The sequence below is a fragment of the Triticum aestivum genome, chromosome 7B (assembly GCF_018294505.1).
Source record: "Triticum aestivum cultivar Chinese Spring chromosome 7B, IWGSC CS RefSeq v2.1, whole genome shotgun sequence".
NCBI classification, from domain to species: Eukaryota; Viridiplantae; Streptophyta; class Magnoliopsida; order Poales; family Poaceae; genus Triticum; species Triticum aestivum.
Genome location: NC_057813.1, coordinates 673,329,178 through 673,352,363, shown reverse-complemented (window position 1 = coordinate 673,352,363; position 23,186 = coordinate 673,329,178). Strand labels below are relative to the sequence as shown.

Here is a 23,186-nt window from a genome sequence, read left to right as displayed (position 1 = left end):
AAATGGAGGAGTTTTGAGTTAACCTTCAACCATGAGGTGCCTTCTTAGCTCTGTAGGAAATGAATTAAGTTTTAAACATTTCTGAACTGAAGATGGAAATGCAAAGAGATATTAAAGCAAGTCAGTCAACACGAGAGTGTTGTTTTGAATATCCAAGATAATTCATTGGTAGGGCTCCAATGATTTCATACCACAAGTGTTACATCACATGTGCCAACCTACAGCTGGCAGAGCATTCTTTCTAACCCACTAGGGTGTTTTTTTTTTTGCGGGGGAATCCACTAGGGTGTTTTTTTTTTTTGCGGGGGAATCCACTAGGGTGTTGAACGGTTGATATATATATGCGGTCCTTGCAAGTTTGAAAGTGACGAGAAGGTGCTAAAGGGCCACTAAACGTTCACTTGCCGTGTCGATTCATGCTACTGTGAGAGAACGTATTGGATTTCATTTTGGCTTTGAAAGTTCAAAGCTAGGATTGACTGACCGGCTCCAAATGACAGCTTGTTTTTTTTTTCTCGCGTGGAAAAATAATACAGTAGCTTGTTGGTATACATACAACACACTGCCGATGAATCAGTAGGGAGTCGTCCGTAGTTCATAGTACCCAGCCCTCAAAATTTAAGCATATATAGGTCTGATGTTCCTACGTTACTGTATCATTTACCGAGATACTTTACTTTGCGAAAAATGAAGATGAGGATGCCCGACGCACTCCATTGTGTGCTCGCACTGCTCTTCCTATGGATGGCAACGGTGCAAGCATCCGGCCCGCAGAGAAGCCGAGCGGCGAACGCCACAGCTCCATCTGCCGCCACGCTCGCTGCTTGTCCAAAGGGCTGTGGCGACCTGAGATTCGAATACCCCTTCGGCGTTGGGGCCGGCTGCTTCCGGCAACCAGACTTCGAACTCATCTGCGACCATCACGACAAGACGATGCCTCATCGACTTTTCCTCCACGACGGCACCACGGAGGTCATCAACGACATCATCGCCCCAGGTTTTGGTTCTTACAACCGCTACCAGGATGTTGATATACAGTTTTCACATGTCATCAGCTTGAAATCTGGTTTGAATGAGTACACCATGTCCTGGAAAGCACCTGGGAGGTCCTTCAACCTTGATACTGCATATTTTGATATCACTGGTTGCGACTTTGATATCTACCAGCTCGATCGTGACCTGAACACGGGCCAGAGGCTTTGCACAGCTAGTTGTCCGAATGAGCAAATCACGGATCTAGTGGCCCGGGAGAGCTGCAACGGTACAGGATGTTGCTCTATTATGCTGGGAGAAAGTGATTTCGATCTCAAGTTTGTAGCCCACAGGGTAGAGAAGGACCAGCCGCCACGCCATAAGAGGAGCACCCTTTGGGATAGAATCAATGTGACTTCCACGTCTTTTGGTCTCACTTGGACCATCGCGGATGAAACATCATGCTCCGCCGCATTGGACAATATGACCAACTATGCCTGCGTTAGCAGCCACAGCGTGTGCATGCCTAACAACCTCGAGTCAATAATCGGTTACATGTGTGCCTGTGATGCAGGCTATGCAGGCAATGCTTATATAATGATGGATGTTATCGCGACAAAGGTAATTTTTGGGCTGAATATAAATAACTGTTTATTACCATTTAATGGAACTTGGAACCAATAGCTAATCTCATATCAACCATTATCTTGTGCCATATTATTTCTTAAATATGTGGTCTCAACCATTAACGAGGAACTTGCTTATTACTCCCTCCGTTCCTAAATAATTGTCTTTCTAGATATTTCAAATGGACTACCACATACGGATGTATGTAGACATATTTCAGAGTGTAGATTCATTCATTTTGTTCCGTATGTAGTCACTTGTTGAAATCTCTAGAAAGACAAATATTTAGGACAGAGGGAGTAGATGGTTAGCAATAGCAAATGGTTAAATTTTTTCTTCATGTTTTCGCTTTCCTCAAAACAAAGAAATTATTTATAAAATTACTTCGTCTCTGTCAAATAACTTGGTGAATCTCTCGTTGTATATATAAGAGCTAATATATCACCGACTTTGCATTGATATCAGGCTATAATCCAGTTCAACAGAAATCTAATTGCACTCGAAACTGCGGGAACATCAGCGTTCCTTTTCCGTTTGGTCTAGAAGAAGGTTGTTTTGCTAGGGAGTCATTTCATCTCAAGTGCACAGACATGACATCATCAACCCTGCAATTTGGGTATGAACGGGGAGACGAACAATACATAACTTACATCAGTATTAGCGAGGGTCATGTGAGCTTTAAATACACATCAGATTATATGGAACCATTCATCAGATCGCTCATAGATAATGAGCCTAATCTCTACAATGGTTTAGGGGAGTCCGCCTCTGTTCAGTGGGCAGTCGCTAATCTAACCTGCCAGGAGGCACGTCTCAACAGTTCAGGGTATGCTTGTGTGAGCGTCAATAGCATTTGCCTGGGCGTCAGCTCCACGAATGAGTACACAAATGTATATATTGGTTATCGTTGTATGTGCAAGGACGGATTTCAAGGAAACCCATATATTCCAAGTGGTTGTGAAGGTACCTACTCTCTCTTTCTCTCACATTTACATGAGTTTCAAGTTTTACCTTAAGAGTCTACGTACTTCCACTTCAGTGCTTTTTATTACCATGACTTATTCAGCGCACAGAGTTTTCAATGGCATTCTTTGTAGACTTCAAAATATCCAAGTAGTTATAAAAAAAATGAAGAATATCCAAGTTTTTCTTAATTCTTTTCATGTGAAAGATATCCGGCCTCTGCGTCATTATGGTAAGGCTGGACGTGGCGAGCGAGCTTTAGGCCGTCTGGAATTAGGCCTAAGAAAACATCGATCCGGTCCGGTCTTTCACCAGTCGGACCGAGAAAGGGCCCAGGCCAAGCACAAGCACGCTAGGCCAGGGCAGAGTCTGCACACGATGCGCTCTGTTCCTTCACAAGATACAGAAACGACGTTCCCTCCTTCCCCTCCTATCGTGGCGCCGCCTTGAGTTCGAGCTGGAGCACCAGAGCTCGTAGGCCACCAGTAGAGCACGCACGTGCCGCGGTGCAGAGCACACATGGCCACCAGCCTCCCCGCGATGAACAACCTTGTCCTGGAGGTCCGCAACCTTGCGATCTGCTTCCCAGAGCAAGGAGCTGGCCGAATTCGCCTCCGAGCCATTGCAATCATCATCCAACCCCAAGTCCGGGCACCATCGTTTGTCGTTGATTACCACACTGTCGCTGCTTCTCGGGCCTCCCCGACCCTGCCATAGAGTTCGTCGTTAGTCATTGCACATTTCCCCTTTGTTTTCCCCTCCGATTAGGACCCATAGTCGCGTCTTGCCATCATTGTCGACGCCATGGTCACCGTCACCTCACCATGGCCGGTCCTCTCGGTCAGTCCCGAGCTTCCCTGCCGCCGGTCCCGTCCTTTAAAACAGGACCACCACGCTGCTCTGTCCGGTCCGGACTGCCGGCGGCCGGTCCAAACGGCAGCTCAGTGACGGGCCGGACCGGCCCGGACCGCATCCATCCTTAATTGTGATGCACACAATGAAATTCATGAGTAAACGTACTATTCATCCAATTACAAACGATTGTAAAAAATCATTACCAGAACTGGCTAAAAGGACAAACCGATAAGGGCATGACCAACGACATTGCCCATGGTGCTGCCCCGCAGAGTCAGATAGGACGTGTTTGGTCACCTGCATCGTTTTTTGCCACTTTACATACTTGTCCTAGTTGGACCTGGTTGAGCATATGCAGGCAAAAAATCAACATCTGCATGTTGATTGGTTGTCTGCATCCCTTCTAGTCTCCATGTGCTAGAACGAAAGGCCTGTTGTTTAGTTGCAGACTTGTTTGAGGGCAAACACAAGTCCGGTTGTTTGGTTACATCAAGAACAGTTGTGTGGTAAACCCCTCGTCGATGTGGTGAGGTTACCAAAGGCACACAAGAAAGAACTAAACTAGGAGCAACAAAACAATCTTAGGCACAAACACAAGTCTTAACCATGCATCACAAGTTTTAAACCAACATATTACCATAAGTTTTAAATGAAACCCGAGTCTTAAAACAAGAACCAACAAGGAACGGGCAACAGGAGCTCAGGCGGTCGCAGCGAAGGCGTTGACATGCTTCTTGCACTTGGTGACCACCTCCATGCCCTCATCGTGGCAGACGATCACCTTCATGGTGTCGGGGGTTAGCAGCTTGAACATCAGCATGTACCCGATCATGATTTGGTGAACAACGGCGAAGGTGGCCCAACCATGATCAATGGTGACCCTGCGGTTGATCACTCCCACCGTCACCCTCCATGCGTAGTTGGTGTTCGTCTTGAGATTGAACTCTGTAGGGATGGCGGGGAAGTGTTGTGTTAGGTTCAGAGGCAATGGCAGACTCTCCAGCTTTGGAGCAAGGATAACCTTACAGAAGTGCTTTGGTCCTGACTCCCATAGTTCCTCCGCTTGGCGCTTGGGTGATCTTGCACCGGCACTTTTTTGACAGAAAGACTGTAAGGGAACCCCTGCAGTATAATTGATGCAACAAACTCAAATTGCAAGTACCATGCCTTGAACCTGGGTGGGTAGAAAGGCATCAGCCCCTTCCCACCACTAGGCTATGCCATAGTCTGCTTGCACCGGCACTTCGACCAATGGTGGCACAACCTCCTTGCCCTTCTCCAATGGTGGCACGACCTCCTTGCCCTTGTCCATCAGCATTATGAATAGCATGCAGTTCAATGGTCAGCATTCATTCATATCGGCCTAACGCTCCTATATTAACCCATCCTACTAACCCAGCACCGCATTTGAACCCCCTCTATTTCACCACCTCTCCTCTTCCACCTCTCTGTTTCACGACCTCTCCCTCGCCATGAACTCCAAGTCCAACCCCAACCCTTTCCCCTGGGGCATTGGATGGAGGGTCTTATTCCTTGGGTGCTCGCTCGGTGACCGCAAGAAAAGTTCGAGCATACCATGGAAGTGTGCTCGAACTTCAGCAGCATCAATGACATGCACAAGGAGGTCGATGCTTCAATGAAGAAGGCTACGCCGGACAAGCTGAAGACACTGATTCCGGACCCACCCAAGGGCGCGATGTCAGTGGACATCCTGCACTAGGCCATGAATTAGGCAGACTCCGGCAACGCTGGACTGCGGGCAAGATGGGCCAAGTACAGTCAGTACAAGGCGCCTCAAGACCAGCGTGCCACGGCGTACTGGAGTAGCATGTTCGGGTCGCCGAAGGCCGAAAACGACGAGGTGCGGATTGTGGCCAGGGAGCCGGCGGTAGGCGCCCGTGCAAGACCCATTGTTCAAGACGATAGGAAGAAAAGAAGATGGCTACGCCCCCTCCTCCCCCCACCGCCACTCGTCGCGACTCTAGGGTCGTCGCGGCTATACAAGAAAGTTTGTACCCCCAATCTCCACCCCTGATGTAATCGAAAAATAACCTATGAACCCTAGTAGTCGTCGATGCAGAATCGATTGATGGTAATCCTCCACCCCCGATGTATTCAATCCCCTCCCTAACTCTTCAATCACGTGCTTTAATCTAATCTAGGCCGAGTCGAAAGCAGTGAATGTATAAAGAGGATGAGGACTTACCGCCATGGCCAATGCGCTCTGGTGGAGGTCCTGCAGTCGCTTCGGTGGTTGTCGCCGCTACCTTGGATCGATTTGCACTAGAGCTCAGGCGATCGCCGCCGCCGGTGTGAGTGGGGAAGAGGGGAGAGAGTGGTGAGGAACGGAGGTGAGGGTAATTTATGACGACGCGTCTGGAAATAGCGCGACTTCTCAGGACCGCACCCACGCGTGTAACCGCCCATGCCCACGTGCCTAGGGTTGCATCGCGCAGGCCTGACTCCACAAAAATGACTGATTTGAGCATTCCTCTAGATGCAGGCCCAGAGGTGCTTTAATGTTCATGGTATGCAGACTCAACCGTGAATGCGGGTAACCAAATGGGTCATTTTCTTCCCGCATGAGTCTGGCTGAGGTATATGCAGCGTACCAAACGCATCCATAGACTCGGACTCCAGCGTGAAGATGAAGTAGATGCCTCACACAGACATGTGATTCTTCTGCAAGAGACGGGTTCTTGAGGGGAGAGGTTGTGATCCTACGCCCAAAAGGTGAACCAGCATATCCTCCTCTGCATGTCAACCTTCTCCTTCGATGGCTCAACCAGTTGACCGGCGGCGGCACCGCTAGTTGATGACGAGGCGAGTACCACATGCGGTCAAAGGCACTTGGGATTGCGTGGACATAACTCAAAGCTTGCACTATGTTTAGGTATTGACCATTGAATGGTCTGCTAGGTTGGTCAAAAATTCCAAAACCATTAGTAATACTGAGCATATTTTTTCTCTTTAGTTTTCTAGCGAAATATTATGTCGTCAGCACACTCGACTTTCATGCATTCTAGATTTTGTAAGGCAAATGGGCACAATGGCATCTCCAATAAATTAGCCCGGCTTTTTGAATGATGTGACACATCTGTATTTTGATGATATTGAATGAAATTCATAAGAGAATTGCTAATAGTATAACCAGCTAATGGCTATATGAAACTGCCATGTCATCTATAGTCACACATATAGTAGTACGGGGTATATGATGTTGGTTAGAACATCTCCAACGCCAACCCTCGACCCACCCGGAACCATTCGGACCGTGCGTTCTAGACTTGTTTTTCCATTGAATGAGGTCTTCTATCGGTCCGCTCGACAGTCCTGACGCACTTTCTTCCGCAAAAAAAAAGAGACAAACTAGGGGGTTTGCGGGTGTCCGGGACGCTACCACGTCCGCTTCTGACTGCCCTGGCCCACCCGAAACCCTCCCCCTCGCACGTGTGTTCTTGTCCGGCGCCAGCTGCCTACGTTCATGCCGCTGTAGAACGGCCACTTCACACTGAAGCCGGCCTAAGCGGACGCGACTTATCACTAGCTCCGAAGCGGCGCGCCGGTCGATGGTGTCGCTCACTGCTCGCTCGGCTGAACATGCCTCCTCGCCGCATTCAAAAACCTCCATTAAACCCGTGTGCCGAGAAACCTACTCAGGCCACACGTCCATTCGCGAGCCGACTGGCATTAAACACGATGCCGGGCAAGCTCCTCCCATCTACCGACCATTTAAGCGAGGCCAGACGTCGTGCCAAGAACTGCACCACAACTCCGTTGCCCATTTGCTACTCACACCATTTTCTCCACACTCTTCATGGCATCTCGCGAGCAAGAAGAGCAATTCTCCGATGATATAAAAGTCGGTCGGGTGGCCCGCCGAGCTCGCCGGATATGAGCCAGGCAACACGCTGCTCCACCTCCCTCGCCGAACTCGAGGGAGCAAGTGCCCACTCCAGGACAGCACTTGGTGGGAACAGTGGAACGAGCACTATGGCTGTCGTGGATGAGGCCAGACACGCGCCATCTGCCGTCAACGTTCACGAAACCATGCCCTGCCAACATTGTGGAGATCGATGAGGTGGCGGTCAACACGTCCGCGGCCGCCGCTAACATCGTGGAAAAGTGGAACATGGGAGGCCGTCGTCGCTTGGGTCCTAGGAAGGCCACCGTCGGCGCGTCGCTGGCATGCACAGCTGATGATTTCCCCTCTTTGCAGGCCACCATCGTCCCCGCCCCAAAAACCAATCTTGATGTGTGCTTCACGGAAGCGGATGCCCCCCTTCCCCTCCGGCTGGAGCATATCTACCAAGTGCCACTCTGACATGGGGATGTGAAGCCATCCGTTGCAATGAAGCATATACCTCTGGGATCTCGGTAGTCCGATGAGCGAGCTACCGGACATGGGAAAGACAAAGGGATCCACCAGGGATGGTCGTTGACTAGTTTAGTGTATCCGTGTCATGGGAATGGAGATCCATGTGGCCTATCGTATACTAGTTCTAACTTTTTTAGTTAAAATATGTTTGAAATGTAAATGGACTCGTCCGGTTTGATTGAAATCCGCCGTGTTTGTATGAATTCCGTCCGTTTTGTTTGAATCTGCTATGAAATGTATGCGGGTAGCGTTGGATGACTGGCTCCCGCATCCGTGTCTACGGACTAGCCCCTCTGTCCTCAGACGGATGCAGGAGCAAATATGTGGGTCAGCGTTGGTGATGCCCTTATTACATTACTACTTGTTTCTACCTTCTTTGTTTCTCTTTGTTCACATTTAACCTGGAATCTAAAAAGCGGCCGGCCACTAAATAGACAGAACGAGCGGCCGAACGAGAGCCGCTCGATCTCGTCCCGATCGGCGCCGCGCGGTGTCTAGGTGTCCCCTGGTCGGGAGGTGGGGCCGCGCCGCTCAGACCCGCGTGTGGACCAAACGGTTGGTCCGATTTGCGCCGCGCCCGCGAGATAAATCGTCCGTGGGACCCACATGTCATCGAGGATTAGGCAGTTCTCCAGCATTTTAGCCGTCGTGCGTAGTGGGCGGCGGTTTCGAATTTCGTGCCATTACCCCGTCCACCCCCACCTCTCGCCGCCCATTCCTCCACTTTCCCCCTTTACTTTCGCCGTTGGTTGGTGCTCGGAGGCGGTTCCAAATCCGCTGGGTTGTGGTCGACGGCGGGGCGCGCCGCGAGGGTCGTCGTCCGCGGCGGCTCTGGTACTGCTCCTACGCGCGCTCCTCGTCTTCGTCCCTGCTTGTTTCTCCACTCGCCCGTCCTCCTTTTTCCGATGAGGTCGCTCGTTTTCCGGTGAGGTCGCGGTCGTTGTCAGGGAGGTCGAGGTAGAGGTCGAGGTCGCGGTCGGGGTTAGGGAGGTCAAACTCATTTTCCGGCGAGGTTGAGGTCACCCCAGCGGACTACTTCGTTTGGGAAACCGCCGGATTGGCAGGGATGGGTTAGGGTTGTGCTCATCCTGTCGTTTTTGAGTTGTAGTAGGGGGTGAGCTCGTGCATATGGTTCAGGGAGGATGAGTGGTTCACGGCGATAGTGCCTCTTCTGTGGATTGAAGCCTCGCGGTGGATCTGGTGTTTTTGATGAGTGTTTTCCCCCGCGGTGTGCAACTCTGTCGCCCCTTGCGTGCAAATTAGGAGCAGCAGTAGACAATTTTTGAGATAATATAGCCAATCTGCCAGCCTTCTGGTGGTTCTCGTGGGTCATGTGCAAATTAGTACCTGTGCAAATTAGGGACCATTACCTGTGCTAACCAACTAAGAGGGTGAAACTTGTATCACGGCCACTTTTTAGTTGGTAGACACTTGTGTTCCAGTTGCACAAAATTCTATCCAGTTGGCTTCATTCATATAGTAGTTGGCTGTCCCTATGTTCTGCAGTTGCACCAATTTTTTGCTAGTTGGGTTTCTACATACTGTTCAGTTGCACAAGTTGCCTGCTCAGTTGGCTACATCACTTTTACTAGTTGGCTGTCCATATGTTCTACACCTGCACATGATTCTTTAGTTATTCTGTAAGTTGTATTAGATGTGCGCAATGTTGTGTGCAATGCATTGGCTGATTTCGTAGTTGGTGTTCAGAGATTTAAGTGGTTAGTTGCACAAAATTCTCCTCAGTTGGCTACGTCCATATAGTACTTGGCTGTCCATATGCTCTGTAGTTGCAGCAGTTGTTTTGGTCAGTTGGCTCACTGTTTTTGTGTGCAATGCATTGGCTGATTTCGTAGTTGGTGTTCAGAGATTTAAGTGGTTAGTTGCAAAAAATTCTCCTCAGTTGGCTGCGTCCATATAGTACTTTGGCTGTCCATATGCTCTGCAGTTGCAGCAGTTGTTTTGGTCAGTTGGCTCACTGTTTTTGTACTAGGTGGTTGTCTATATTGTGTTCAGTTGCACAAGTTGCCTGCTCGGTTGGCTGCATCACTTTTACTAAGTTGGCTATTCATATGTTATACAGTTGTGCCAGTTGCTCTACTTAGTTGGTTTTACTTAGTTGCATATGTTATACACTTTTACTAGTTGGCTGTTCCCCCCTCTGCTGTGTGCAACTAGGGACTCTTGTTTGTACATTTTTAGCACCAATGCTTGCCAATTTTCCAATATAATCTACCCAATCCACCAGCGTTGTGGTGGCTATGGTGGTTTATGTGTTATTCTCCTGCTTTTGTGCAACTAGGACCCCTTGATTTGTGCAAATTTAGTACCAATGCTTGCCAATTTTCCATTTTAATTTTTCTCAATGTGCAAGTCTTTTGTTGTGGATGTGGTTGTTTTCATGTGTCTCCCTTCATGTTCAACTAGGGACGCTTTTTTCAGAATAAGTTATCTCACTGAGCTTGTTGCCTTTACTTAACTTTTTTCTGTCTAGGTATTACTTGTCACAGTTGGCAAGTAACAATTAGGCAGAAAAAAGTTAGTTGGCTTATTTGATGTCCAGTTTGCACAAGGTTTACTGCCCAGTTGGCTGCATGATTATAGTAGTTGGTTGTCCACATCTTCTAACTATGTTTTTTTGTTGTATTTCCTTCCGCAGGGCAAAAATGGTTATAATAGGAGGAGATGCGGGTGGCAATGAAGGAGATGTATTTTTATTCACTTTTTTTTCTTTTGTTTTTGAGTTGTTTTTCAACTTATGCATGTATGCTAATGTCTTTTTTCATGTTTTCTTTTGGTTGCTTAATCAGCGTTCTGGAAGTCAACCTCTTCGCCGGAACTCGAAGCGTCCTGCTAATCGCCAGCCACGACTTGCGCAGAGTGTTGAGCAGGGAGAGGATGTTGAGGTAAGTGGCATGTTGATGACACAAGTCCACTTTTTGGTTTTGTTTGGGTCATATAACATTTTTTTATTTTTTCCCATGCTCATGTTTTTTTCTTAGGATGTTGATCAGTTCCGTGTTGTAAAGCGGACTAGACGTGCAGCACTTGGCAAGGGAGCTGAGTCATCTTCTAGGGTAAGTAAAATCTCAAATATAAGTGTTTTTTCTCGCCTTTTTTTAGATAGTGATGAAATTATGCAGCAGTTCGGAACACTATTTTTTGTTTATAGTCTGTCAATAACAACCTTTTGTAGTTGACATCTCTAGTCATTTTGATTTAAATACAGTTGACATTAGTTGGCATTAGTTGGCATCTTGTAGTTCACTAGTTGGCATGTTTTCATAGTTGACATCAGTGGTCATTTTTTTGTGCAGGCAGCAGTTGCTGGAGAAGCTATCGCATCTTCCGCAGCAGATGCTGAGGTATGTGGGTTTTTTGTGTTTTTATGAGCTATTTGAATAGTTCTTTGCAAACCTTTTTTTTAGTTACTGTTTTTCTTGTGTTGCAATATCATTTCTTATTGTTGCACATACACTAGAACTTTTTGTAGCTGCCAGGTCTCGTTCTTTTTTTATTTACTGTTTTATTGTTGCACATTCAGTTGCACACTGGCAGTCTTTTTGCAGTTGTCCTCATGAGCTTTATTAGTTGCACAAATACATCATGATGATTGCTAGTTTTTTTTCATTCTTGTTTTTTCTCTTGTGTTTAATGTTTGTGTAATGCTTTCATTTTCTAATCAACAGGGCAGCGGCGAAGGAGTTGAGGTGGCTCCAGGGGAAGATGTGGAGCGACCATCACAAGCAGGTAGGATAAGGGCATCACCAGCGCGCTTTGCAAATTTCAACGCCTCTCTAACTCCACTACAGAAATCAGAGCTAGTTTCGAGGTCGGTCGGGGGGCTATTGAACTTATCAGACACACTTCTAGCGGACCTCACTAAGTTCCTGGTGCAGTCCTACCAGCCACAGACCTCTGAAATGGTTTTCCCAGGAAGGGGAAGGATCCGTGTTGATGCTGACAGTGTTCAGAGGGTATTTGATCTCCCAAACAAGGGTCCAAAAGTCAGATATTTAGTTGACAAGGATGCCACTAGGAGATTCAGACAGGCTTTCAACATAACTGGAAATTCTCATCCCCAGATCACTACATGGCTCAAGATGATTGAGCATATGGCTAGAAGAACGGATGACCCATTTTTTATGGCCTGGCTTGCGGTTGCCTTCAGTACTTTTCTAGCACCAACCACGGCCTTGAAGCTCAGCCCAAAGTGTTATGGACTTGTGCTAGATCATCAAATGCTAAAGAATACAAACATCTGCCTCTTTGTAGCAGAACACATTAACGAAGCTTTCCGAAACATGGACCAGGAGAAGCAAACTGTTTGCTGCTGCTTGTATCACTTGATGGTTAGTGAAAACGACCACTTTTTTTCATCTGTTCCTGTTCTTTCTGTGCAGTTATAGTTTGCTGAAATTCTCATAACAATAACTGAACTTGGCTTTTTCTTTTGTTTGGGTCTGGTGCAGATACTATACCTTGATGTGCTCGTACATGACATCCCAGTAAGCAACTGCGCGATACGATCGAATGCATGGGATAGTACTCTAATTGCCAAGGTGATCAAGAAGGATACTATCTCTCCTGGTGTGTTCGGCAAATTACAAGTGAGTTCTTTTTTGTTTTTTTCCAACAGTGTCTTCCTTCTATGTTCTTTTGATGTCTGGTCACTCTTTTTGGGAATTGCACAGAAAACTGTCATCAGTTGGCACAACAATGCATGTAGTTGCACAGATTATAGCTTTAAGTTTGGCAATCTGCACACATGTTTATTTTAAATTGGCACACCATCTTTTTTAAGTTGCACAGTTTTACTAATCTTGTTGCACAGATGTGTTGCATCAGTTGGTAGGAACTTTTTTTAGGTGCCATGTGTGTTGCACAGTTTTTGTGTCTTTGTTCAGTTGCATATATGTATAGTTGAATTTGTCTACCCCAGTATCTTGTTTGTAGTTGCACAGGTTGTAATGTGTGGTTTCATTCAACACACAAATCTATTTTGATAACCTTGTTATTTTCTGTTTCTCTTTTTTTTACATCAGCTTAAAGAGGAGTATAGAGGCACGGAGCAGACACCACTGTTTGGTGGAATTTTGCAAGCTGAAGCATTTGTGGCATCCAAGTTACCAATGACATACAATCCGCAGGTTAGTGTTTTGCATACATAAACTTGTATCACTTATCAATATTTTTTCTATTGGCTGGGATGTATGTTCAGTTGGACATGTATAACTTTTGTAGTTGCGAAAATTCAGAATTTAGTTGGCTGTGATGTATGTTCAGTTGCACATATAAGGTTTTGTAGTTGCACATGTTCTTTTGGATAGTCAAAGTGTTCATTTACAACCATTGTCATCAACTTTTGGCAGAAATGCATGGTTTTTACTTTGTGCCACAGTGCATGTGTAGTTGGCTAGAATCATGTTTTTAGTTGGCCAGAAAGTGTGTATTAGTCATTTTTGCTTATCACATCATGGTCAGTTACAGACATTGTTACTTTTTATTATTTTTTCTAACTGAATCAGTACTGAGTCTTTTTTGTGTTGATGCAGAAAAAGGCAATAATTGCGAAAGTGGTCAATGAGCTATGCAAGGCTGTAACTGAACAGGTTGGCACCTTCATTAAAGAAGTTGCCAAGATTGATGACGAGGAACCAGATATTGATCCTTACGTACAGCAGCCATCAATGCAAACTGGGGCATCACGCCGTGCTCCAAAAAGAAAGAGACGGCGGTCAACTATACAAGAAGAAGAAGAATTTGTTGAGGATGATTCAGAAGAAGATGAGGAAATGGGAGCAGCGATAGATGCTGACGACGATGAGGAGACAGATGCGGATGAATCAGAGGAGGAGGACAAGGATGAGGATGACAATGAAGAAGATGCAGAGGAGGAGGAGGATGAGGAGGAAGAGGAGGAGGAGGAGGAGGAGGAGGACAAACAAGAAGAGGACAAAGGAGAGGAGGAGAACAAGGAAGAAGATAGTGATGCAGAGGAGGAGGAAGAAGAAGGTGAGGCCAGAGAGGGGGACGGGGACAAAGGGGCAGCAGTTGATGGCAGTGAGAGGGGAGAAGACAAAGGCGCAGCAGCTGATGGCAGTGAGAGGGAAGAAGACGAGGATGAAGAAGACGAGGATGATTATGGTGATGATAAAGGGGGATCCAATGGAGGCAGCGACAACAGCTATGACGATGATGATGACAACGCTCCTGGTTCTGGTGGTACAGGTGGCAACACATCCAGGAGGACTAGCACTCACGCCACCCCTGCGAGCAGCAGCAATTCATTGAGTAGCAGGAGCACACTACAGTTGTTGATTGACAAGACTTGCTGGAAAGACAAGGATTTGCCAAAGTCAAAGAAAAATGACGAAGCAGAGTCTCAGGGAAGCATTGATATGTTCAAGCTCTGCAACTTGAAGCCAGCTTTGCCAACCACCTTTCCCGTGCCAGATTTCAGCGACAAAGATATGTGTGAGAAGATCAACTTTGCCATTGACAAGAGCCTGTTCTTATCAACTGATGCTGAAAAGAATCAAATTGACATGGAGGAAGCAGGGAAGGGTCTTGACTGGGTTCATTCAAAGCAAAAATACAAGGAATATTTAAAGCAGCTCCCAGACCTAAGCTCCAGCAAGAGCAAGGCAGCATCCACGGCAAACCCTCACGTGGTCCAGAAGTGTAAAGCAGTTTCAATGAAGAAGAATCTGCAGTTGCCTCAAACCAAGGAGAAGATGGTGAGTGAAGATGCTGAAGTAAATATGGTCAAGGAAGTTGTGCTTCAAACTGATATGCCAACAGTAGTGAGCAGAGAGCCAACCAATGTCAGAGAAGTTCAACAGATCAAGGGGAAGACTCCCCTTTCAACAGTCCCACCAAAACCACCTAAGCAAAAGATTGTCAAGTTTGCCAGGGGCGCAAAGGGGGAGCAGGCCACAAAAGATTTGGGGTTCAGAGACGAGAGAGAGCTGCGAGCCGCAGCCATTGATGCAGGGGTGCCAAGTTCTGCCAGGTTGCTGCCAACTCAGACTGGAAAGATGCCAACTACAGATACCAGTGTGCCAACTGATGTGTCAGTTAGCAGTATGGTCACAGTCAAAACCACCACAGCTGGTCAGGAAGGCACCACTGCAACTGCAAGTCCCAAGATGCCTACTGATAGAGATGCTTCAATGCCAAACACAAAAGGAGGTGATCCAACTATCAAAGTGCCGTCCCCAAGAGTTGTCTTTCAGCAACCATTAACACAAGAGGAGGTGTTCGACATTATAAGTAGGTGCAAGCCTCCAAGGCCACCAACTACAACACTATTGCGAACCAAGTCAGTGAATGATGCACCCATGTTTGTGCCGCAAGGAGATGCCCTGGTCCTTGAACCCTTACGAAGATCAAACTCTTATCATGGTGACGGGTTCTGTGATGCACCATCTTTTGACCTCGGCATAGATGGTGATGCTCCAGCACCTGCTCCAGCAGTAGATACAGCAGAAGCCAGTGTGATTAGCATCGATGAGTGTGAGTTAGACCCAGCAGCTGTGAATAAAGGATGTGATGCTGCTGATGTTGGCAAGGCAATATCTCAAGAACTAGATGTTGGTTCACCAGAGAATTGCCACACCCTGATATGCGCAGAACCAGAACTTGGCACGAGCAGTTCTTCGGGGCCACCTCTTGCACGAAGACAGAGGAGGGTAAGAAGGCCTGCAGCATCTCAAAGGTCTCCATTCATCGACTACAACAAGAACAAGACTTTCAGCACCAATGAGGTAGTGAACAAGCTTTACGCTGCCCTCTTGTATTGGGTCAGGCATCACAAAGGAGCAAATGATGGAGCTACCAGGTAAACTAACTCCCCACAGCCTTCATACATATCTTTTTCAGTTGCATAGCACCAGCCACTTAGTTGCACAGAAAGCATAGTATGTTGCACAGAACAGGGCTTTTAGTTGCACACTGTTCTTTTTTCATTTTCATGCACATTTTTTTGCTGCTGTGATCCTTCGAGCTAACTTGTCTTTTTATTGCTTTCAAAAAAAAATCAGCCCTGAGATAATCAGGTATGGTGCTTTCTACATTTCTTTAAAGGAGTTCGTTGATTCGATGAAGCCGGTTCAATGGTTGTCAAAAATTGTTATTGAGACCGGAATCTTACACATCACGGATAACTTACCAGAAGGGTCAAAGAAGGTTGTTATGCCACTGAGGTTTTCTGTAAGTTTTTCCAAAACCTTCTTTTTACCCTCATCTTTGTTCTGTAGCACTTTTCGTTGACCATTTGAGGGAGGCCTTTCACCTACTAAGGAGTTTTGAGCCATGTTTTATAATCTCTGCAGATAAAATTACAGCAAGGGATCCACAATGTGGATGAGATGAACAAGAAGTTTGATTACAAGAACCGTCTCGACAAGAAAGACTTGGTGAGTGTTGTGCCCACATCATCAATCTTTTTTTAGTTGGCACCCACAGCATGTCCAGTTGCACATGACACATCTGTTAGTTGGCAGATACTTGTTGCAACCCGTTTTTAACTTGACAAAGTCTTTTTACTGTTTTTCTTAGCTACATCTTGTATTTGTGTCTGAAATCGTTCACACTTGCAGGTCATGCTGCCAGTGCTCGAGTGCGCAGATGTAACCGATAAGGACGGAGGGAGGCATTATTGGGTCTTCAGTGTCAACTTGAGGGACGGACGCTTCGAAGTTCTTGATTCAAGCAGGACGCTGGACAACATTGAGCTGATGAACAACGCCTCTACCATTGCGGGGGCAGTACGCCAGCTATGGAGGAAGCATTACCCAAAGTTCAGCATCGAGCACTTCCAGATTATTGACATTGACGTACCGAAGCAGCTTGGCAAGTAAGACAATAAGCATTTCATTCCTTCTCAATCAAATACAATCATTTTGTAGTTTTTAAATTTTTCTACATGTGCAATCTTTAGTATTTTTAAGACACAGTACTAGTCTTCAATCTGTATTATCATTTTTATGAGTTTCTAATGGATTATCTAGCTAGTTGCAGAGTGGCGCATAAGTAGTTGCAAAGTGGCACATAATGAGTTGCAGTAGAACACAAGCAGTTGCACAGTAGGACATAAGTAGTTGCACAGAGTGCATTACCTTTTTTTGGTTTTAATTTTATGTGACAATTTTTTTTGCTCATTTTTTGCAGTAATGAGTGTGGGTTATTCGCACTGCTTAACGCCACCGAGTGGAATGGTAGCCAACTGCCCAACTACGACCCCAAGGAAGTACTCAACATCAGGAAGAAGATGACGTATGATTGGGTCACCGGCGTGCACAACACCGCCCCATGGAGGAAGTTGCTGAGATACGACAAGGAGTTGGTCAGTACTATTTTTTTTCTGCTCCATGGAGGAAGTTTCTGGTTTGTACAATTTTATTAAGTAGATTTTGTAGTTGCACACTGCTAGTAATTGCGTTTGCAACTCAATATCATCACTTTTGTTGATACATTAGGAGCACTGGATATACAATTGTTCAACAACTAAATATTTAACCAGTTGCCAACAAAGGCACAAATAGCAACTTTTTTTTACACAGTGCATGAACTAATTCAAGCAGCATAAATTAGATAAAGAGGAATCATAGATGTTGAATGTGTCCACTTGGTCCCAACATTGCTAAAAAAGACATCATTATTTTTCCTTTTTTGTTCCAAAGTTACAAATGAGGAAACAGAATCATAGGAGCCTCTGTGGACACACACCAGCAATGTGCTCTGTAGATTGGCACTGGCTGCATTTGTTTTTCTTCTTTGGGTGTAGCTCCAGCGCCGATTTGTACCGTCGACTCTTTGCCCTACCCTTTGTAGTAGACCTTGGAGGATCCCTGGGCACAAAATCATCAGAAGCTTGTGCATGGGATGCAGCCTCCAATGGGGCAGTTGGACCGTCACGATCACCTGTGTAATAATCATATAAAAAGTTTAGTATTTTTGTTATTGTGCAACCAGCACTGATGTTCTGTGCAACCACACAGTACATTTTTGTGCAACTAACTGGTTGTTGTGTGCAAGTTAAGTTGAAAAAAACACCTGCAGTAGCACGGCCTGTCATGGTACTTGGATTGTAGTCGCCTATGGGCAGAACATGAAAAACAAGTTAGATTTTTAGCTTGATCCTCAAACTAACACAGCGCACGCAACTAGGCAGCATGTTTCTGTTCAACTGGGCACTATGATATGTGCAACTAAAGTCACTCACCCTAGTTTTTGTTTTGGAGTCGGTGAAGGTACTAACCTGGGTTATGAGACCCCTGAGTCCTGCCTGTAGGTCCATTGGGAGTAGCACAAAGGGCACTGCTAGTTGGGCCTGGCGGGGGAGGAGGTCTTTGAGGGTTGGCATCACCTATAGGCAGAACAGGACAAACAAGTCAGTTGTGTTTATCTTTTTTATGCTCGAACTAACACAGCATGCGCAACTAGGTAGCCTGTTCGGTGCAACTGAGCACCATGATGTGTGCAATTGGTGTTACAGACCTAGTTTGATGGGGAGTTGGGGGAAGGTAATTACCTAGACGGCGAGGCCCCTGAGTGCTGCCTGTAGGGCCATTGGGAGGAGCATGCGGGGGAGGAGGTGGCGGAGGATGCCGTGTACAGCCAGGAGGGGGAGGAGGTCCTTGAGTGTTGACATCACACATATGCATAACTGGAAAAAATAAGTTAGCTGTGTTATCTTTGATGCGTGAACTAACACAGCGTGTGCAACTAGGCAGTATGTTCTTGTCCAAGTGGCTACCATGGTGTGTGCAACTGGGCACAATGATGTGTGCAACTGAAGTTACACACCTAGTTAGATCAGGAGTTGGGGCAGGTAATTACCTGGATGATGAGCCCCCTGATTGCTGCCTGGAGGTGGAGGAGGTCCTCGAGGGTTGCCATCATCTGATGGCCCCGTTGCAGCAGTCGGTTTTTTCATTTTCTTGGACTTGTTCAGGTGGCCGATCTCGGTACGTGCTGCACGCATATGCTTGTATACAATAGCTTGTGCTGGATCAGAACCACTCGCAAACTTTGCTAGTTTCCGAAAATCGTATATCATGTTCCTCTCCCTTATCTGCTTCTTTGATTGAGGAGGCATTTCATCCGGTTTCTCATAACCAGTCCCTGGCGCACTAGGTACAGCAGTAGGTGTCCACCGTCTTAGCAGGTACCTTTCCGGTATGACATCAACGCCAACATGGGTGAACACCTTGAGGATGTGGCAACAGAGGATGTCGTCCTTGTCCATTTTACAACACTCACACAAATAGGAACGCTCCTCCACCCTTGCCTGCACCAAGTAGTTTCGAGAACCATATTTCGCAACAAATTCCTGGTTCGGTCTGAGCTCAAACACATCAGCACCAACTTGGAATGCATTATAACGTCCAATCAGCTCAAACTCTTCTCTAAACTTGCGGTAAAGGTCTCTAGTATAGGTTTTGTAAGCTTGCTTCTCTATTGGGAAGTTGGACCACAACTCAATCTCAAGGTGTTGTGTCCTGTAATCATTGCAGCCTTCCTTGGCAAGGATGTGGTTCTGTATTTTTTCATATTGCTTGACGAAGTTCAACATTGAGTTGTGTGGGTTCACATATCTTTTGAGGACGGCGTTGAACCCCTCACTACGCTGTGTAGACTGGAGGAAGGGAAAGAACCTGTGTTTGAAGTAGCACGGCACCCAAGTTGACCTGTATTCGTACAACTTCTCAAAGTGCGTGTGTGCCATAGCCTCATACTTGATCATTAACCCAGCCCAATTCTGCTCAAACTCGTCTATAGTGAAGTTGAAGTCAACACACTTGTTGAAATCATCAGAGAGTCCTGGATTCCGGCACAGCAACCAACCAACCTTTTCCTGAGCCTTTTTCATGATGTGCCATCGACAACAACGGTGCACGGTGGTTGGAAAGATGCTCTGTATTGACTGCCTCATCGCACCATCCTGATCGGTGATGAAGTTGTCAGGAGGTTTGCCATCCATAGCCTCTAGGAATGCTCCAAAGACCCAATCAAAGCTCGATGCCAACTCCTGCCTCACAAACGCGCAACCCAGCATGAAAGATTGGCCATGTCGGTTTATTCCTATGAAGGGCGCGAACGGCATATTGTACAAGTTGGTCATGTAGGTGGTGTCAAACGATATGCAATCGTGGTACGCCTCCACATAAGCTTTTCGAGCTAAGCCGTCCACCCAAAATATGTTGACAACTCTGTCCTCTTCATCATATTTCACCTTATAGAAGAAGTCTGGATCGGTTTTTTGTATATCCTTGAAGTGCGCAATTGTCTCAATCAGATCACCCTCCTTTGTGTCATCTCTACGGAAACTTGTACAAAGATTTGTTATTGCCTTTGGTCCGAACGGCACCATCATCTCAGATCCATAGAACTCTGTCATTACATGCATCATTCGTCCTGCATAATACAAAAACAAACAGTATATCCTTTTTTTAGTTGCACAAATGCGCACATCCAGCTGCACAGTAATAGGACACGTGTTGGCACAGAAGATAATCACAGGAAATGGACACCTAGCTGCACCTTTTTAAAAACACTTTGCAGTTTTTGCATACAGGACATTGTGTATTTGCACAGTAAAGACAATCTAGTTGCACAAGAAGCACCCAAAGTGATATATAAAAAGCATGGGAAGTTGGACAGCAGTTGCATAGTTAAGCCATTTCAGTTGCACAGTAGTACCATAACAGTTGCACACTGGACTGCCTAGAGGGAAACTTAATTCTTCAAGGGATATAGAAAAACACCACACCTGTAGTCAAGTTGCAGTTATACAAGATGCGCAGAAACTCCTTTTCATCAGGTGAGATGCCTTGGTGGGATCTCAAGTATTTGGACAATGAAGGTTTGTTCACGAGCGGATGATTGTGGTCACGAACAAAGTGCGTCACCTCCCATCGCCCATCTATCAGCTTCACCAACATTTTCGCCTTGCATTCAGTCTGCTTTATTGTCTCACGTTTGCGCTTCTTCTTCTTCTTACTAGTACCAGCATCCTCTTCAGCAAATATTGGAGGTTCTTATTCCATCTCCTCATCACTGTTAACAGATGTTGGATCTGGAATAGGGTCCAGGTAAGGAGGAGCCTCAGCTCCTCCATCATCAGCTTTGGGCTTCTTGAACTTGTTGCAGCAAAACTGTTGTTTTATCAATTCATTGGTGCGGGGTGTCCGTCTAGAGGTGTTCATCTTGATAGAGAAACCCATCCGTAGTGCGTAACTGTTGTAGTGATCCTTAGCAATTTGAAGGCTGTCAAACCTCATGCCAACATAGGGTTCCATAGGTTGAGAACCAGCCTCATCCTCTCCTTCTTCTACTTGCACAACTCTGTCAAAAGCCCCAGCTTCTAGCTCAATCCTGGTTGGACCAGGAACATTTGCCTCGGTTCCTGTGTCATCAAGAGTATGGCTCTCTGACTGCAAAGACATCACTACAGGGGCACCACGGGTTGATGACTGGCCTGCCACATTGTCATGGCCTGTAGGGTTACCATCACGACTTGCCTGCGTGTAGTAAACAGATCGACCATTTTCTGTGCAGTTTCCTTGTTGTATGCTGGGTTGCTGCTGATCCATATCATGAGGAAGCTCATTGAGATCTAGAGGCAACTCATTGAGATCAAGCATTTTTTCCCTTGTTTTTGGATGCTGCCACACACTCCCTGCACATATAAAAAAAGAAGAAATTGATGCCATCAGTTGGTAACCACAGAAAAACTGTGTTTCAAAACAACCTAAAAGCAACATGACCATAGCATAATCTTTTATTATAACAGTTATGAATTTTTTTGTTTGCACAGAGTTGTTATGTTAGTTGCACAGTTTGCAGTAAATAACTGGCAAGAGCATGACTTCTTTTTGCTACAGAGTTTTTCTTACCCTTTTCCCTTTTTGTTTTGTTGCAATGATCTGTAGGTTTCCGTTTCGCAAGGAGCTCTTTTCAGATTTTTCTGCACATAATTGGATGCTACATTTGAGAAGGAAAATCCAGGTGAAAGAAGAAAGAAGAATTGGAGGACAGATTATAGTTATATGTTTTTCATCGCCGTTTATGTTTCTAGATCTGGTATATTTGAACATATTAATATGGTTTGCAATAGGTGTGGGACCAGAATATATGCGTGGGACAAGATTTGTGTGTGAATATGTTAATATGGTTTGTGGCTTCATTAGCCATGGACAAAAGTTCCTATGTTTTTCCTGTTGCACTACAGATTTCTGGTTTTCGCTAGAATAGACGTCTCAATTTCTAGGATTTCCACTTGGCCAGCATACATATTCAGTTGGACATTCAATGCTTTTAGTTGGCTAGAATAGATGTCTCAGCTGGCCAGGTTGCATTTTTTCAGTTTTGTGGCCAACATGCATGTTCAGTTGGACAGTTAATGCATTCAGTTGGCTAGAATAGATGTCTTAGTTGCCTAGAATAGATGTCTTAGTTGGTCATCAGTTTTTGGCCAACATGCATGTTTAGTTGGCCAGAAAACATGTTTTTTATTTTCACATATACTACATTTTTTCCAAAGTGTTCACTCAGAAACATGTATTGCCAGATATATGTTTTTAGTTGGCAGGATACATGTTTAGTTGGCCAGGATACATGTTCAGTTGGCTGGGATGCATGTTTAGTTGCACATTTATGAATTTTTCGTTGCACATGTTCAACAAAGCATTGGGCAGTCAATTTTCTGTTCATTTTGCAAATAATAACTAGAAGTTGGCCTTTAATCATGTTTTAATTGGCCAGATAACTCGTTTTTAGTTGGCTTGTTTTTAACACATCCAGGTGGTAGTTTTTGGCATGTTTAACACATCCAGCATGTTTAACATCTGGTGTGATGTGCCAGATTCACCTCTTTTTTGAAGCAGATTCTCCATGGATCCATGGAGAAGGGGGGAGCGAAGAGGTGCAGAGGGGGCTTACCTGCTCGATCTTACTGCCTGGTATGGCTCTGACCACCCTGCCCTTTAGATCTTGAAGCAGCTCCTTCTACTTTGGGGCTCCCATGGCGGCTGTGTAGGAGGAGGAAGAAGGGCTGGGGGCGATTGCGTTTGGATCTGTTTCTGGCGTGCAGAAGAAGAAGAAGGCAGCGTCGGTGGGGCTGAGGCGTGGGGGCGAGAGATGGCGTGGATTCTGCAACCTGGGCAGATCCCGCGGCCAGCTGGTGCACATGATCCCGCGGCCAGGAGGGTGCACGTTTCGCGAGGAGGGTGCACGTGATCCCGCGGCCAGCTGGTGGGCGGGGCAGTTGCCTTTTTGGCTCCGACGGGCAGGGACCAGGTGGACTGTTTCCTCTTTTTCGCTTGAGGGGGGACCAGGTGGTTTCCTTTTTTCGGGTGGCCGCTGGCTAGCGATCCCAGGGCGGCCG

The 23,186-nt window shown here is 46.2% G+C and overlaps 2 protein-coding genes across 8 annotated transcripts; one reads left to right on the top strand and one right to left on the bottom strand.

Moving 5' to 3' along the window:
* Nucleotides 1-502: 502 nt before the first annotated feature.
* Nucleotides 503-22,443, top strand: LOC123156718 (uncharacterized). Of its 7 annotated transcripts, none has more exons than XM_044574885.1 (15): nucleotides 503-1,593; nucleotides 2,065-2,215; nucleotides 2,356-2,562; nucleotides 10,452-10,500; nucleotides 10,603-10,698; nucleotides 10,795-10,869; nucleotides 11,110-11,157; nucleotides 11,482-12,144; nucleotides 12,265-12,402; nucleotides 12,838-12,942; nucleotides 13,348-15,635; nucleotides 15,838-16,006; nucleotides 16,129-16,212; nucleotides 16,396-16,652; nucleotides 16,967-17,456. In XM_044574885.1, the coding sequence occupies exons 4-15, from the start codon at nucleotides 10,459-10,461 to the stop codon at nucleotides 17,199-17,201; spliced, it is 4,200 nt and encodes a 1,399-aa protein (XP_044430820.1). In that variant the 5' UTR covers nucleotides 503-1,593; nucleotides 2,065-2,215; nucleotides 2,356-2,562; nucleotides 10,452-10,458; the 3' UTR covers nucleotides 17,202-17,456. The 7 variants fall into 7 exon arrangements, with proteins under 7 accessions (XP_044430820.1, XP_044430822.1, XP_044430821.1 ...); XM_044574887.1 differs by having other exon boundaries at nucleotides 2,065-2,562; nucleotides 11,482-11,542; nucleotides 11,605-12,144; XM_044574886.1 differs by having other exon boundaries at nucleotides 2,065-2,562; nucleotides 10,807-10,869.
* Nucleotides 17,938-22,943, bottom strand: LOC123156719 (protein FAR1-RELATED SEQUENCE 5-like). The gene is made up of 4 exons (XM_044574889.1): nucleotides 22,742-22,943; nucleotides 20,571-21,479; nucleotides 18,638-20,215; nucleotides 17,938-18,464 (listed from the first exon to the last, which is right to left on the bottom strand). Exons 2-4 carry the CDS (start codon nucleotides 20,740-20,742, stop codon nucleotides 18,238-18,240), a joined length of 1,977 nt encoding a protein of 658 aa, XP_044430824.1. The 5' UTR covers nucleotides 20,743-21,479; nucleotides 22,742-22,943; the 3' UTR covers nucleotides 17,938-18,237.
* Between the last annotated feature and the right edge of the window lie 243 nt (nucleotides 22,944-23,186).

What these genes read in the sequence shown, in the direction of transcription:
- LOC123156719 (XM_044574889.1), bottom strand. Translation starts at nt 20,742, where the DNA reads ATGTTGGTGAAGCTGATAGATGGGCGATGGGAGGTGACGCACTTTGTT. An exon ending in TAACTGCAACTTGACTACAG is followed by an intron (nt 20,216 to 20,570) that starts GTGTGGTGTTTT and finishes TGTATTATGCAG; the next exon opens with GACGAATGATGCATGTAATG. An exon ending in TCAGGGGGCTCATCATCCAG is followed by an intron (nt 18,465 to 18,637) that starts GTAATTACCTGC and finishes TATTTTTTCCAG; the next exon opens with TTATGCATATGTGTGATGTC.
- LOC123156718 (XM_044574882.1), top strand. Translation starts at nt 10,555, where the DNA reads ATGTATGCTAATGTCTTTTTTCATGTTTTCTTTTGGTTGCTTAATCAG. An exon ending in TTATGCCACTGAGGTTTTCT is followed by an intron (nt 16,007 to 16,128) that starts GTAAGTTTTTCC and finishes TAATCTCTGCAG; the next exon opens with ATAAAATTACAGCAAGGGAT. An exon ending in GTCTCGACAAGAAAGACTTG is followed by an intron (nt 16,213 to 16,395) that starts GTGAGTGTTGTG and finishes TCACACTTGCAG; the next exon opens with GTCATGCTGCCAGTGCTCGA.